This window comes from Anabas testudineus, chromosome 12 (genome assembly GCF_900324465.2).
Source record: "Anabas testudineus chromosome 12, fAnaTes1.2, whole genome shotgun sequence".
Classification (NCBI taxonomy): domain Eukaryota; kingdom Metazoa; phylum Chordata; class Actinopteri; order Anabantiformes; family Anabantidae; genus Anabas; species Anabas testudineus.
In genome coordinates, this window is record NC_046621.1 from 7,764,620 (window position 1) to 7,779,401 (window position 14,782).

A 14,782-nucleotide genomic window follows, 5' to 3' on the forward strand; every position below is an offset into this window, starting at 1 on the left:
CTGCTTGTCAGTTTGACATAAAAAAATCATTAATGCATCATCACTACATAAATTCAATAGACCTGTTTAAGAACCTACTCCATCTGCGTTGAAATTATTATAGGTGATAAAAATCCAATGTGTTGTACATGTAGCTCTTGTGTGTGTCTGTTTAGGTTCGTCTATGGACTATTACCTAAATTTAACTTGGCAAGTAATAGTATAATGAGGTTGTATCCTGACCCATATGCTGTTTATTTATTTATGTTTTCCAGCCCCAGTCTGCTCCTGAATATACTCAATCACTGCTGTATGACACATAGACAAAAATAATGATATTGAGGCAACAGCAACAAAACCCAAGTAATGCTACATATACATAGTACATTTCTATACAACAGTGTGTTGGTGTGCACTTCACTACAAGCAAATGACTGCTGTACTATGGATAAATGAGTTGAAAATTTCACAGTGCAATATATCTTCTAAAAAATTACCTTTATAAACAAGTAAACAGCAATCACAAATCTGTTTTTGTAGGAAATGCATCATCACTACACTGCAAAAACGTTGCACTGAAAAACACTGACATAACCAAGGGCTAGGTCTGAAATTGCAATTGCAGTATATTTTCTGTTAATATTATGACAATATACAAATATCTTGATTCTGAAAACCTCCCAAAAAGCAGATTTCTTCCACCAAAATGTTTGATTAACATGTTTAGACTTTTTTTTTTTGTTTAATACATTTTAAACAAAAACACAATTTTTCTTTACTCTTAACCAACATCCTTTCCTTGTCCCAACCACACACAGGACTCTTCCTTCTCATGAGGCTATTTACAGTAAATTAAATGATGCAGAATGAGATGCTGGTATTTTTAACTTTTTGTATTATTAGCATCAAACATGATATTTTGATGTGAATGTGGCAATAATGTCGATCAAATCTTATCTGTGATAAAGATTACTGGCTTAAAAAATGGAATATCATATACTGCATGTGTTTTTTGAGCATTTTATTTTCCACTCAATTATATTTCTACAGTACAGTCATCTATAAGCAATAGAAGATTATGTATCTAGTTCAGATCAAACGTGTAGTAACAGAACTCTAACCTATTTTAAATATCTAATTTAATTTATGCCGTGCGCATCAACATCATATCATAATTCTGTTTATTGGTGTTTGACACAGTTCTGACCAAACTTCTAATTTTTGGAGCGCAGATCAGGAGTGTAGGCATCCTGGATGCACACAGACTACAAGGACCCAAAAAAACTAATTTAAACTTAACTCTCCTCCCTACATCACAACACATCCTCCGGACTGAAAAGTCCTGCCAACTCTGTTTCCATGTCTCCATCCCAGATTACTGGGGTGCAACAACTACAAGTCCAATGCTCGTCTTGCCAGTGGCTCTATTACATTGACAGTTGCGGAGGGGTATGCACATGACATCACGATGCGGAAGTCACTGCAGTTACATTGCCACGGAGTGGCAAAAGCTGTTTGAGTGACAGTGTTGACTTTGAAAACTGTGGCCTGCAGAAACTTAAAAAACACATCCAAGTTGGGGAAGAGCCGCTGTGTGATTGACTGTACAAATAGATAAACAAGATATTGAAGACATCTTTCTATCTAGAGCTGAAATCTAAAAACAGAAGCTTTACTGCTTTACTTTGTATTTTCCTAGTTTCGAAAGTAGGGACATAGAAATGTCGGGCAACATGAGTTCCAGGGACTGATACAGCGACTGTGATGTCCAGTACATACCCTCTATATACCTCTGTATGATGACATACAATTTTAGTTAATGTTTCTAAAGGATAGAAAGGATTGATGTATATGAAGTATACAATAGTGCAATAAATCCTAATGGCAGACAAGATGTATAAGATTGGATGTAAGATGTAAATGTATTAGTACTTATATACTATATAATCATTTCAGCTCTTTTTTAAGCTAATTGCCTTTTAGTGTTTGTCCTTAACATAATTTGCCATGAAACAAACTGCAACTTTTTTGGAGAAGTGATGGACTTCATTCATTGTGATGGATTTATTGGCTTCTCCAATCTCCAAAACTCACGCAGCTGCTGCCAAGCACCTGTGCCTGTGCACCTGCACCAGAGCCTACAATCCAGCTCTGTCATACATCCAGCATTGCTCCACCTTAATTCATCGAGCACCTTCCTAGCTTTTTGTTGTTGTGAGTGACAAGTGGATTAAGGGGCTCTGGCAGATGAGACTCCAGGTAGCAGGAAGTCAACCATGACAAAATTAAGCAGACTTGACAGTGGCTGCTGAGTCAGTTTCTCAAGAAGGAAAGGCAGGAGGTGTTGAGTGGTGAGCGTACCCATACAGCACACACATACACACACAGAGTTACTGCAAAGCTGAGTGGACTGCATATCTGCTGATCAAGACTGATGGACCTGTAGCATATGTCAAGAGGTGAGGCTTTGTCTGAGTTTGGACAAGGCCTGCGAAAAGATTGGCGAGTGAGTGGGTAAGTAATGGGAACCCAGGCGTGCAAGGTAGCTTGTCTTACACCTTTCAGATATTGCATCCTCTGAGACTTGAGTAATGAGTTGTTTGATAGATTAATAGGTTTGCACTGTGAAATGAAACAAGCGTAGCTGTGTACTTCAGTCATATTTTGCATGTTTTTGGCTTTGCAGTGCACCAGTAATGTAACTTTGTAGCATGGGTTAAATGTACATAATCATACTGGTTTAAGTGTTGATATCCATTATAATGCTCCACTTTATGCCAAAACAATCAACTGCCTCAGGGGTCTTAAAAGCTCCAGGTTGTGTACGTGTAATTGCTCAGTGGTAATTTGTTTAAGTAAATCAATGATAAGTGGCTTAAAATTAGTCCTAAATTCTTGCATAATCTCAATGTCCTTTCTTGTAAATAAGCTAAGTTTTTGTGTGTGTGCTTTTGTGTCTTCCTGTACGTGCAAAACAGTGAGGACCAAAAATAGTAGAACATTTTTATTGTTAGCACTGTGCTACAGTGCACATGCTATGAGTTGCAGTTCTATGGCCTATATCCAACAAGCTGTGCAGCGTACCTCACCTTACATATTCTGCAATGTAGCGGGTGGTATGATTGATAACAACACTGAGGTGTTAAAAATACATTTTAAAAAATTGCAACTATTGCAAAGATAAGAATGCACCCAAAAGAGTATGCTGACAGTCAAACAGTGAGAGGACCCCACATGAGTGCATCAGCCAGAACTACATAGCCAGCGGCTACAAAGCCAAAACAAACAACTCTAGCGACAGCAAAAAAGCTGTATGACAGGACTGGGAGGCACTGGAAGGAGGTGATGTTGATGTTGATGATGCAGTGGTGTTTAAGATTCCTATAAAAGCTGGAAGTTGAGGGTTTCAAAATTCATGATTCATGGTACAAGATACCCAGTCGCCAAGATTTTTCCAACGCAAGCAATCCACTGATGTAGTCTGAATGTGGCGACAAGATTCAGCAAAACATTCAAACTGGGCAGTTTGTTGAACGTTATTATTGGTCAGTTATTATTTATTTTCTTTCTTGGATCTGTTACCTTGTAAGTCTATATTTTTCCAAACAGGTAAATTAGTTTGATTTTAAAGTTTAGTAACTTGCAAAAAACTCTTAATAGCCAACGAGAAAAAGAACTGTGATAAAATCGTGAATAGTGATGGTGCCTGAAAAAAAAAAAAAGTGATATTGCCCACCTCTGCTTACTGGTACTCAAAGCACTTTACACTGCATCTCATTCACTATTGCTTATTGCTTAATGAAGCAATAGGCTTATTGCTTCATTAAGCAGTAATTAGATATCACATTCTTTATTTTTATAAGCAATATTCTTATGCACATAATAATCATTATATCAGATAGCACCACCACGAGAATTATGCAATCTATTGTAGAGGTGTGTTGAAACAGCTGCAAATAGTAGCAGATCATATGCAACAAGTTTTGACGAAATATAAAATAAAATACCTCAATTAATTGTCAATTAATTTTGATAATATCATTTATTAAATAAATCTAAATCACATACATGAAAAAAAAAAAAAAAACACTAAACTGCGTTCTCGTATCACTAGACTATAAATAAAGACAGCATAAATTGCACTTCCCCAGTCACGTCGCCAGCAGACAGACAGTGATCAGAATGTGCAGAGGAAGCAAAGTCCTGCAGAAGGCATGGATCTATAAACACAGAGAACAAGGGCTTTGCTCCTCTAATATTGATTCAATATGGCTGTGAGACCTGCTTTGGAGTGCAACCTTACAATCAGGATGGAAAACACGTGTCAATACCGCAGACTTTTCCTGTCTGCAAGTAAGCAGGTTAAAAGTCAGGTCTACTTTATTCCACTGGAATATTCTGTGAAGCAGTTGTAATTATGATCTATGATCTCTCATCTACATGATTATCTCAACACCGATGGTCAAACAGGTTTTACTCATTCGCCCACTTTATTTCTAGCATTTTAATATAAAGAATTAAAACACACATGCTTGAAATATTATGTTTTCACTAAAAAATGTTTCTTTGTATTTAAATTAATTCCAACAATTTTACTAATTGAATTGTATGATAACTTTAATCCGAACTTGCATTGTAAAAGTGAGAAAAAGAAAGAAAAACAAGAACAGGAAAAAGAATAATTGTGTACAAAATACTCAACAGGAAGTAGTATACCCTCCCAGTATGCTATTTTTTTCTTGATCTACCTGAAGATCAAAGAAACAAAAAAACTTTTTTCAAACGTCTACATGCCCAAAAATTAATAAGCAAATGTATGCATATGGTCTTACCCTCAGGTGCAATGAATAAGAATGCTGAAATTTTTTTTCTTGACATTAAATACATATGTATGTTCTGTTCCATCAAAGATGGATTTCCAGAAAGGATAATTACCAGCCTGTGGCAAATATCAGGTTACAGATTCAGGTTGTGTCTTATTATGTCATCTTAATATATTATAATGATCTCTGTTTTAACATAAAAAGAAAATTAGATTATTATTAATACCCACAAATTACTGATCAGACCTTTTAAATCAAAGACAAATTGCACTTACTTATCCAAACCACTTAGGCAGTTTTATACCAAAGCCAAAAAATACATTGGAATAAAAATTTGATAAAACTGAAATGATTGCATATAAAAATTTTATAAAGAATCACGCTGGCAAATAAATTACTGAAAAAAAGGAAGAAGTAATTTAGTAAGTTTCAAACTATTTAACTTGATTTTAATGAGAAAAAAGGATGTTATTCAGCAATGGCTGTGTATTGTGCATATATCAGAGACAGGCTTGTGGAAATTGTCTCCCTTCACCAAAGTTTGCCACCAACTTTTGTACGGCTCTTTACATGATATCATAGAATTGTAGAAAATATTTCAAAATTAAACAACACTTCATCTGTTCCTTATATAAAATATGTTAAATTTACATTTATGGAAAATTAGAAACCAAATCGCTGTACACTGTGTGTCTTTAATCATGCAGTTACAGAAAGCCAATATGTAAATATTAGTGAAGTGTAGTAATAAAATATTCAAAATAATATCTATTTTACTTCACCTGTGTAGCTTCTACATTTAAAACATTGCATACAGTATGTCAAAACACAATTTATGCTGTGTATAATTTTAACAAGCATTATTTGATTAACTGTGTCATTATCAGACTACTAATGAGGCAGCAGAACAGTACGTGAACATCAGGGCAGCCAGCAGGACATATAACAATCAGTCTTTGACGACATCAGACATCTGTGCAAGCGCTAATGCAAAGTTTTCCCATTATAAACACAGTTGTTTTTTCATCACTGAGAAATACAAACAATTGTTTGATTGTTATTGGACTCCTACAGGTTGCACATGCTGTGCAAGCTGCAACGTTTCGAATGCTGAAAACACATTATAGAGTGCTATTAAAGTTACATGCTAAATCGGTCCCTAAGCACTAACTGATTTTATTGTTAAACAAAATCAAGTTGCAGTCAAAATGAGTCAAAAAATCAATCTGCTAAAACACACGATGCGTATTGAAAAACTAACTACAACTAAACTACAGTTATATGTGGACTTAGTACAGTAAAAGTAAAGAATAAATGCACATGCATAGCAGCTAAAATGTATGGAAGACATCTGTAGATGAAACAAAATGTTTTTTTTTATCTCCTTGTGTCAAATGTCCCCACTCATATGCAGCTATAGCAGCGTGCAGGAATACATGTCTATGCAAACAAACAAACATGGTGAAACCACAGCACTGAACAAGCTGGCCTGGGGTTACATTTTAATGAGATCGTACAGTACGGGGGGGTCACGCTGTACATGATTTATCTCTATGAATGTATCACAGTTCTTTTATTAAACAGAAAAATATCACACAATGCATTCAACATAGAGGTATTATCGTTTTGTTTTTACTTTTTTATGATTCGTAAATCATATTTCAGTTTTTCTTACGTACCACACATACAGTCACTGAGGTGCACAGCAACACAATTCCCCATACTAACATTTAGAAATTATTTTATTTGAGGGCTAAATCATTTAATAATAAGGACGTAACAGTATTTATCGAGATACTATATATTATTTGTCACTGCGGTCCTACAGCAGAAACATATATTGTCAGTACAAATAGTGGCATCTTCCTGCTGTGAACAATATCACACCTTGCTGATAGAAATAAATGGCGTATGGCTGTTTGTCTTTGTGTGGCTGAACCTGATTGCTACAAGCTAGGACTCCAGTAGAGAGGGAGGGTCATTTAGGAATGAAAATAAGATACCCAGTGGAGTGTTTTAATGGAAAGAAAATGTCAATTTTACGAGTGACTGTCTTCCTTCCGAAAGGTGTGATTATGCAGGAAGAGGTAAGATTAGAAACTGACTGGATGCTGTATAGGTCCTTGAACGTTCTGATGACTGTATATGAGTGTGCACGCGTCTGACTGTGCCGTGTGTACTGGACATTCATTCATGCATGAAGTGTGCAAGTACACATCTCTAGGAAGTATGCTTAGCTCATTCCTCACAAGGTCACCTATCCATACAGATACTCTGGGTAGATTTACAGCAGCGTTTGATATGCATATTTCTTGATGACACTGCAGTGTGCCCTGTGGGTGGTGGTAGTGTAGCAGCCACAGTCATACTATCCTATTTCCTGTTTGTCATTTCACACTCCAGCCACGTGAACCCCAATGCGAGGTAAGGGAAATTTAACGTGTATACAGTGTGACCCAGATATTTGTCATCAACAGTAGCCACATTTGGAGTAGTTTACATCTTATTTGCATTCACCACAAGCAAGCATGACACATTTTATAGGCAGTGTTGCTTGACTAATGTGCTTGAGTGCCACAGTTATAATTAATAATGCTTCAAAGTCGATCAATTTCTCAGTATCACTTAAAACAAATGAGGTACACTAAAATGACTTTCACATTTGACTCCTCTAAACATTTTCCAAGATTGCTCATTTCAGTCCTAGAGACACACAGCTAATACAAGCACATGTACAGCATTCTTCAAATATGCTAGCATCACCCCTGCAATGTGACTTACAGTAATACTGGAGCCATATGTAATGTGATATGAGCAAGGCAGAAAAAAAAAATGTCCTCTGAGATCTTTCACTATAAGGGTTGGAGAATTACTGAGGAGCATGTCTCTTCATTTCTATGTAACCAGAAATAGCAAGTCATTAAGAGAATGGCAGGTGATGGGCAGATTAGCAAGGCTCAGCAGAGACAATACGTAATGAAGACAGTTCAACTGTACACTATTCTTCCCTGTCCCGCTCAACCATCTTATTGCCTTCCTCCCTGGTTTTCCTTATCTCACATAGCGTCAAAACCACCGTTTTATTTTTTTCCTGGCTTTCAAGTCAAAATGCATCTTGGGGACACGGTATAATGTGAGGTTTGGTTCTTGTGAACATAGCCCTCTCAGTATGGTTTGAAAGCAGAAATGAGAACACTGCTCCCATGACAAGTAAAAAAAATAGAAATAATGAGAACTCCATTTGCCGTGATAATCTTAATGAACTTGTTAAAAAGTAGTTTTATTGCACCACTGACACAATCGAAACACATCCAAGGGTGATACCTAATGCACACAATGATGATTTCTCTGTTTTCCTTTTCACAGAGTTGCAATGCTAAAGCCAACTAATGGTTTTCATATACAGAGATGCAATCAGTGCAAATTAATTAAAGGATTGTTTGCTGTATTTTCAGTGAGTACAGTGTATGGTGATACAGATGGATCTCACACAGTGCTGTCATGGTAACCTGTAAGTGATACAACATTAAATGATTTGGACAGAAACTAAAAGAACAACCCTTCATTTGACTAAAAACTAATCCACAATCAGACACATAAGTAGGCACAAGGATGTCATATGACATTTATCTAACAATTGATGTCATGAAAGGTCTACAATTAGCACTGATAAATCACAGTGCTCAGTTATAATTTGTCTATTTTTCAATTACACTGTTTCCATTTGCATTGCTTAGTGTAATGCTAACTTGCATTTTCCCCGTCACGACCTAATCTTTGCCTCCCTTGTTGACTGCAGAATGAAACTTATTGTATTTCAGATACTATACTCTGTCAAGCTCAAGAGTCCCAATGTAATTTTGATTGGTGTTTTATTTAGGACAGCAGATGCATTAGAAAAGTCAACCATACAAGCGAATAGTTAAAAAAGGCATAGGTAGTGCAGCATGTTGTTTGCTACAGGTGACCAATTAGATCAAGTCAGCTAGGCTGCTTATAATGAAGTGAAAAAATGTTTATATTATAATTTTAGGATAGGCATAAGATTTAAACCTGTAAAATTAAGTGTAGTTAGCAACTGATTATGTTTGAACTGGCAGAGACAATCTTATACAGAGTTAATTTTAACATGAAAAGAAAGTTATTTACAATAATTGGATTTCAACAAACACCGTGCCCACACACTGCCACTGCCGTATATGTGTGTCACCAGGATGAATTTAGCATTTTGAAGAAAAACAAAGTTTGAACAGACACAAGAAACTTGATTTTCTTCAACTTGGGACTTAAGGGAATAGTGTGCACTGCATATCACAAAAATATGAAAAGAAACGGAGGCAACTGAAGATCTCATGTGCATCATCTCTTATTTACTCGGTTGATGATTTTCTTGATGACAGATGACAATTAGAGAGGATGTTCCAGAACCATGGTTTCTGACTATGGGCTGTGATACAGTGTGAACCCAGTGGGATTCCACTGCTGTGTTGTGCTTAATAATCCAAATCCTCTAAGTCCCCCTCGGCCCACTTCAATTCTTTGATTGCTCCTTGTATTTTTACCACATTATACTCCATTTTCATAATCACAGCAATCTTATGGTGTATGCTGCAGAGAATGAACAGCCTAACAAATCCTCCATACTGCTCTCCTAAAGTCAATCAGATTACAAGGGTCAGCCTCTAATCCACAAAGCTGGCTATGTCTTGAACAATTTGGAGAAACAATTATTGGAGAGAATGTAGTGTATTGTAAACTGGCTGTGGCAAGCTGTGCTCATGTTTATGCACATCCATTAGACTGTGTGTGTAACTGCTAATGTAAATATGCCACAGCTAGCTTGTTCATTTGGCTGCTCTGCCACCTGGGAAGATGTCCGTAGGCGACAGAGGACAGATATTCACTTTGCTCAGTCACCATAGATCATGCAACACAACCTTTTGAAGGAAGTAATTCATTCAGCGATACACACAACAGAAATAGAGGAAAAAGAGCGCTGTCAGCAGCCATCAAGATGGTGGAGTGTGATAGGCGAGTCTGCCTCTGTAATCAATCTGCACATTCATTTTATGCAAGGCCTCAACGTGCGCTCAAAAGTCCAATGCTTGGCTGAAAGGAAAAAGAGAAAGGTACATTACACTTAACCAGTTAAAAGAAACTGTAACAAAAACATTATAAATGATCATAAACAGCATAAAAGTTAGTATTTGATTATTAATAATACCCTAAAGCATTACATTCGCTTTCAGCCTTTAAAAAGTGATAGTTTCACATAGAAATTCATTTAAGGTTCCTGCGATTTGGTCACGTACAGCATGTTTAAAATGCAACAGCACAGTTACTTAACAAATTAATTTTTTTAACTGTTAATATCTCCTTCCCATTAATTTTTCTATTCTGTGTCATGTTGAGTGCATTTTACTTCCAGGATGAACAGAAGATTTCAGAGAAACAAACAGGATACAGTTGATTAACTTTATAGTTTATGTGTTCTCAAGGTAAATAATATTAAAGAATGAACCTAGCATAGAGGCATTAAAACCAACATCACAATAATATCGCTCCATAGTGATAAAACTCCACATTAACAATGCAACTCTAATGCAACATTAACATTTTACTGATACATTCAAGTATATTCAGTGCAGTGTATTCAGATATTCCTTAGCAAAAAAAAGTAATTAAAGAAAACATACAGCTGTGACATTGCAGCACTGTCACGTGACTGTTTTGTGTCCTAAGTTGATGCAAATTAATTTAGCAAGATTTCGTCTGGAACATATTCACTGAATCCTAAGAATGTACAGAGTCTGTCCCTGTCTGTCTCTTCCTGAGTTTCAATTTTTGCACCCAAGCGCCTGATGCCTAGGGTAAGATATACATCTGTCTAATTTCTTGCTTGTCAGCACACCATCTGGTGCAGTATCAACATTAAAGACAGGAAAAATGGCAACTCATTGTCAATCACAGACACACACTCACACTCACACATTAGTGTGCTGAGACCATAGGTGGTTTGACATCTTGACAAATAGGTAATTTTTTTATTTATCCATTAATGCGTGATGTTTTTTGTCTAACTATATAAATACAGCTATGGTCTATACTGTTTGTGTATGGATAGCCAAAGGTCATAATTAGTCTCCTTTCTCTGCCCGTTTTTTAATGCCTGTTTTTATCTAGTTTATTGTCACCATTTTAAGCATCACTCCATGTGCCATCACACACTACCATCACAGCATGTTGTGGATATGGACAACGTTCTGCACAGCATCTGTAAATACCACTGCAATCGCCAATGTGCAACGGCGATTTTGTCTTCATACAGGGTGGCATTCATATACACACACGCAGCTCAGTCCCAGTGCACCGTGTGTCAGCAAGTGTGGGGTGGTGCATTGAATGGTGTTAATAAATACCAAGTGATGCTTACTTGATCTGACGAATGTAAGGTAATAAATTATGACCACTTTGTCTTTCAATATATGTGGTGTTTTTAGTAGGTACTAACTAAAATAAGTAAAATGATTCAAAATCGATACAACACAATTATTTTAATAAATCTTTGACTTCAATTATATTGGTGGTACTTTTGAAAAACACAGACTCTCTATAACCAAATACAGGCAACACAACTGGTAATCATGGTGGAGCATTTATTGTTAAAAGATAAATAAAAAAAAAATATATATATATATCAGGAAATCTGAATTATCACATAAACTTACATTTTTCTCTTGGCCAGAGACACGAATGTAAATAAATGGCGATTAAAAAATAAGTGAGTGTGTTTTTAACTGTCATCTCACATTAATGAGCCACTGTTGGAGTAGACAGTGCCATACGAACTGATTATTGGTGTTTTCTTTTGTTTGTTTTTTTTCCTTATTGTCTTTCTACTGTCTAATTTTGTTTAGTGTAACTTTGTAAAAGTACTATTAGGACCCACTTAATGAACGTAATGAGCAAAGGCAACTGAAGAGAAGAGAGGCTTCACACTTTTCCTTTATTTTCAAGTGCAACTTCTTCAAGGTCTCTAATGTGGAGGCTCTATATTTTAAAGCACCTCTTCACGTCCGAATAGCGTCATTATTTCTTTGACAGTGATCTGTTCTGTCGGCAACAGGAACCCCTGCTTTATTGTGTGGAATGGGTCAAGGGCATGGTTCAAGAATGGCCAATAATACCGTAATAAATGTCATGAGTGACGCTGAAATACATTACATCCTTGACACACGTTAGACATGCACTAGCTTTGCTATAGTAAAGATGCACTGTGTAAAGGTTTTGTTTGAAAATCCTTCTTTTGTTCATTGAATCAGTTAGGCCTCACATTATGGCTGCCGGGGAACAAAATGAGAACAGAACATTTATTGTGTAAGAACCTGTCTCAGTACATTTTGTCACTGCACAATCTTTGTCTGTGAGCCACAGGGTGTTAAATAGATGTGAACTGCAATTAGCAGATTTGAAAGTCTAAGTCAATCAAAAAAAAGAGTGCTGCGTAATAAATGTTAGATTATCTAGTGACTGTAGTAATAAACACGCTAACAATTGACATTGTCAGTGGCTGTTTGGTCTTGTAACTTTACACATCAGAACACAGTATACAAGGGAATACTACAGATGGTAAAAACTGAAACAAAAATAGGCAAGTGTTCACTACTATACGCACATAATGTGCCTTCAAACATCAGGACCCACACACAGGCCACAAATGGATTTTTTCCCTTCTCAGACGTGTCTTTCATTTGAGTCCTAATTCTCTTGCAGGTGACAGAGACACGGACGGGGCCACTGGGATGCAGTAGCTATGACAATTTGGACTCAGTTAGCTCAATCCTTCTGCAGAGCCCAGAGAGCAAGCTTCATCTACAAGGTAAACAAACGCAGCATATTCCATATGTTGTTCTGTGATGTTGGGCATCGCAGGGCAGCCGGATCAAACTCCATTTTGCCCTCTGAAATTAAAGTCACACATGAAATCCTCATGGAGTAGGGGGACTAGGGAAACACTTTGTGCATCTGCAGGAATTGAATGTAAGCACATCTTTTAACTAGGGCTTGCAGTGAAATTGATCTGCTCCCTAGTTCTCTCTGAGGATTGTAAAACCATTCTCTGTGGTTATGAGATCGCGTTCTCAAGTCTGTCTTTAAGCTTTGATCAAAGATAAACTGAAATTCAAACCAGTTGACTGACAGAATAAATTAGCATTCAACTAGACAGTAAATAGTTAGATGTTTTTTTACAGTGACATCAGGTAGGAAATTGAGCATTGCATTTTGGGATTGCACAGGTTTGAGCCTTGAGGTCAGCTAGCTAGTCTCCTCTGCTTTGAGGGCTGAGCTGCTGAATCTACAGAGTAGATGGGGTGGTTTAGTTATTTATTATATTTATTATATATTCATCTACAACCATCATTATCATCTTAAGTCTTTTTTTAAATCAGTCCACAAACAGATGTTTATTTATATTTTGTTTATAGTCCTTTCTTTTCACATGGTTCCAGTCAGTGTGTTTTGTTTGTTTGTTTGTTTGTTTTTACTTGTGGTGGGAAGTTGATAAAAATGAAATATGTGTTTTAAATTTGACTGACAAAAAGAAAAACAGCAATTAAGTGTCATGTCACCGGCTACTAATAACAGCAATTGGCAACTCTGACCTCCTATCAATCCCAATTACAAGCAGAAAACATTAACATTAGTGATAGATCAAAAATAAATTGTAGTTTGTAGAGTGGATTTACAAAATGCATGAATGAATGAGTTTTATTATCCTTGTAAATGTTTTTTAGAGGTTCACTCACAGATCATATGTCATCAGATGCAGATAACAGATTTTGCACAGTTCAGTTTGTTTAAGTAAAGATAATACAGTCTTAAACCCTGGCACATGTAATAATGAGTCGAAGATAAAGAATTGCTCGGACGTCTAGAGGGGTAGACTGACAAAGGAACATTTAACTATGGTCAAGTGTTAGAATATTTGATTGGTTCTTTGATTTATTCAAGTTTACACAGGTTATTGAAGCTAGTTTGAGACTCACACAGGCTTATCAGTTGTGCCCCCACTGCCCCCTTCTCTTTCCTCTCTGAAGGGATCATTATTCGTTCTCTAAAATCAGAGAACTAAGTTGTTTGTTAAAAGGAAGACTTTTAAGTCCACTGCCACTTACTCAAAGGACTCTATAGGTTTTGAGAAAAGCCTCATTGTCATGCACCAAATGTATTAGCTTTGTGCTTTTGAAGGCCGTTTTGTCACCCAACTGATAGATGACAGGCCTGGAAAGATTCTTTCTTTTGGCTTGATAATAACCCCAAAAGAATAGAAAAGCTTTTCCCATTGGTTTCTGGCTTGGAGTTTTTGTATTAGGCCAAATTATTGTGTGTACGTGTGTGTCTGTGTGTGTGTGTGTGTGTGTTTATGCATTTTGTGTGTGGGCGAAGAGTGAGGAAAAGTGTTGTGAGTTCTCCTGAAAATGCATCCTTTTCAGAGCAATTATCCTTTCTGCTTTTAATTAGAAAGACAGCTGATGGTGTGACTACTCCAACAATCACGATCCTCTTCATAGTGCTCTTCAAAGTGATGGCACTTTACTCAGCCCATGAAGAGGCATGTAGTCAATGGAGAGCTTTTACTGTCTATGCTACTCCAATATATTTATAACAAGATCCAATCATTTAATTCACCTTACAGTTTTCACAAACACAAGATTACAGTAAGCATTACAATTAGTTTTCTTTTATCTCATAGTGAATTGTTAGATCAAGCCAGCTATGTGCATGCAGAATGAATTTTCCCTCCTGGGCATATACAATTGCCATAGGCTAACCTTTTCATTCATTTGGGTCAGGGGCTCTGATCTGCACTGAGCCTCATGTTGGTAGGATGATGATTTGGGTTCTACTGTTTCTGTGAACTGCAAAAAAAAAAAAAAAACAGCTGATGGTTACAGTTATTGATCATTGGGGTTCTTACA

General features: G+C 36.6%; 1 protein-coding gene across 3 annotated transcripts in view; it reads left to right on the forward strand.

Annotated features, from left to right (window-relative positions):
* The window catches only part of brinp1 (bone morphogenetic protein/retinoic acid inducible neural-specific 1), a 94,393-nt gene that overhangs the window by 54,273 nt on the left and 25,338 nt on the right, over positions 1-14,782 (forward strand). For all 3 annotated transcript variants that reach the window (XM_026354023.1, XM_026354024.1, XM_026354025.1), the window contains one exon: positions 12,576-12,681. In XM_026354023.1, the coding sequence (XP_026209808.1) occupies positions 12,576-12,681 (106 nt within the window). The remainder of the gene's footprint in view (positions 1-12,575; positions 12,682-14,782) is intronic.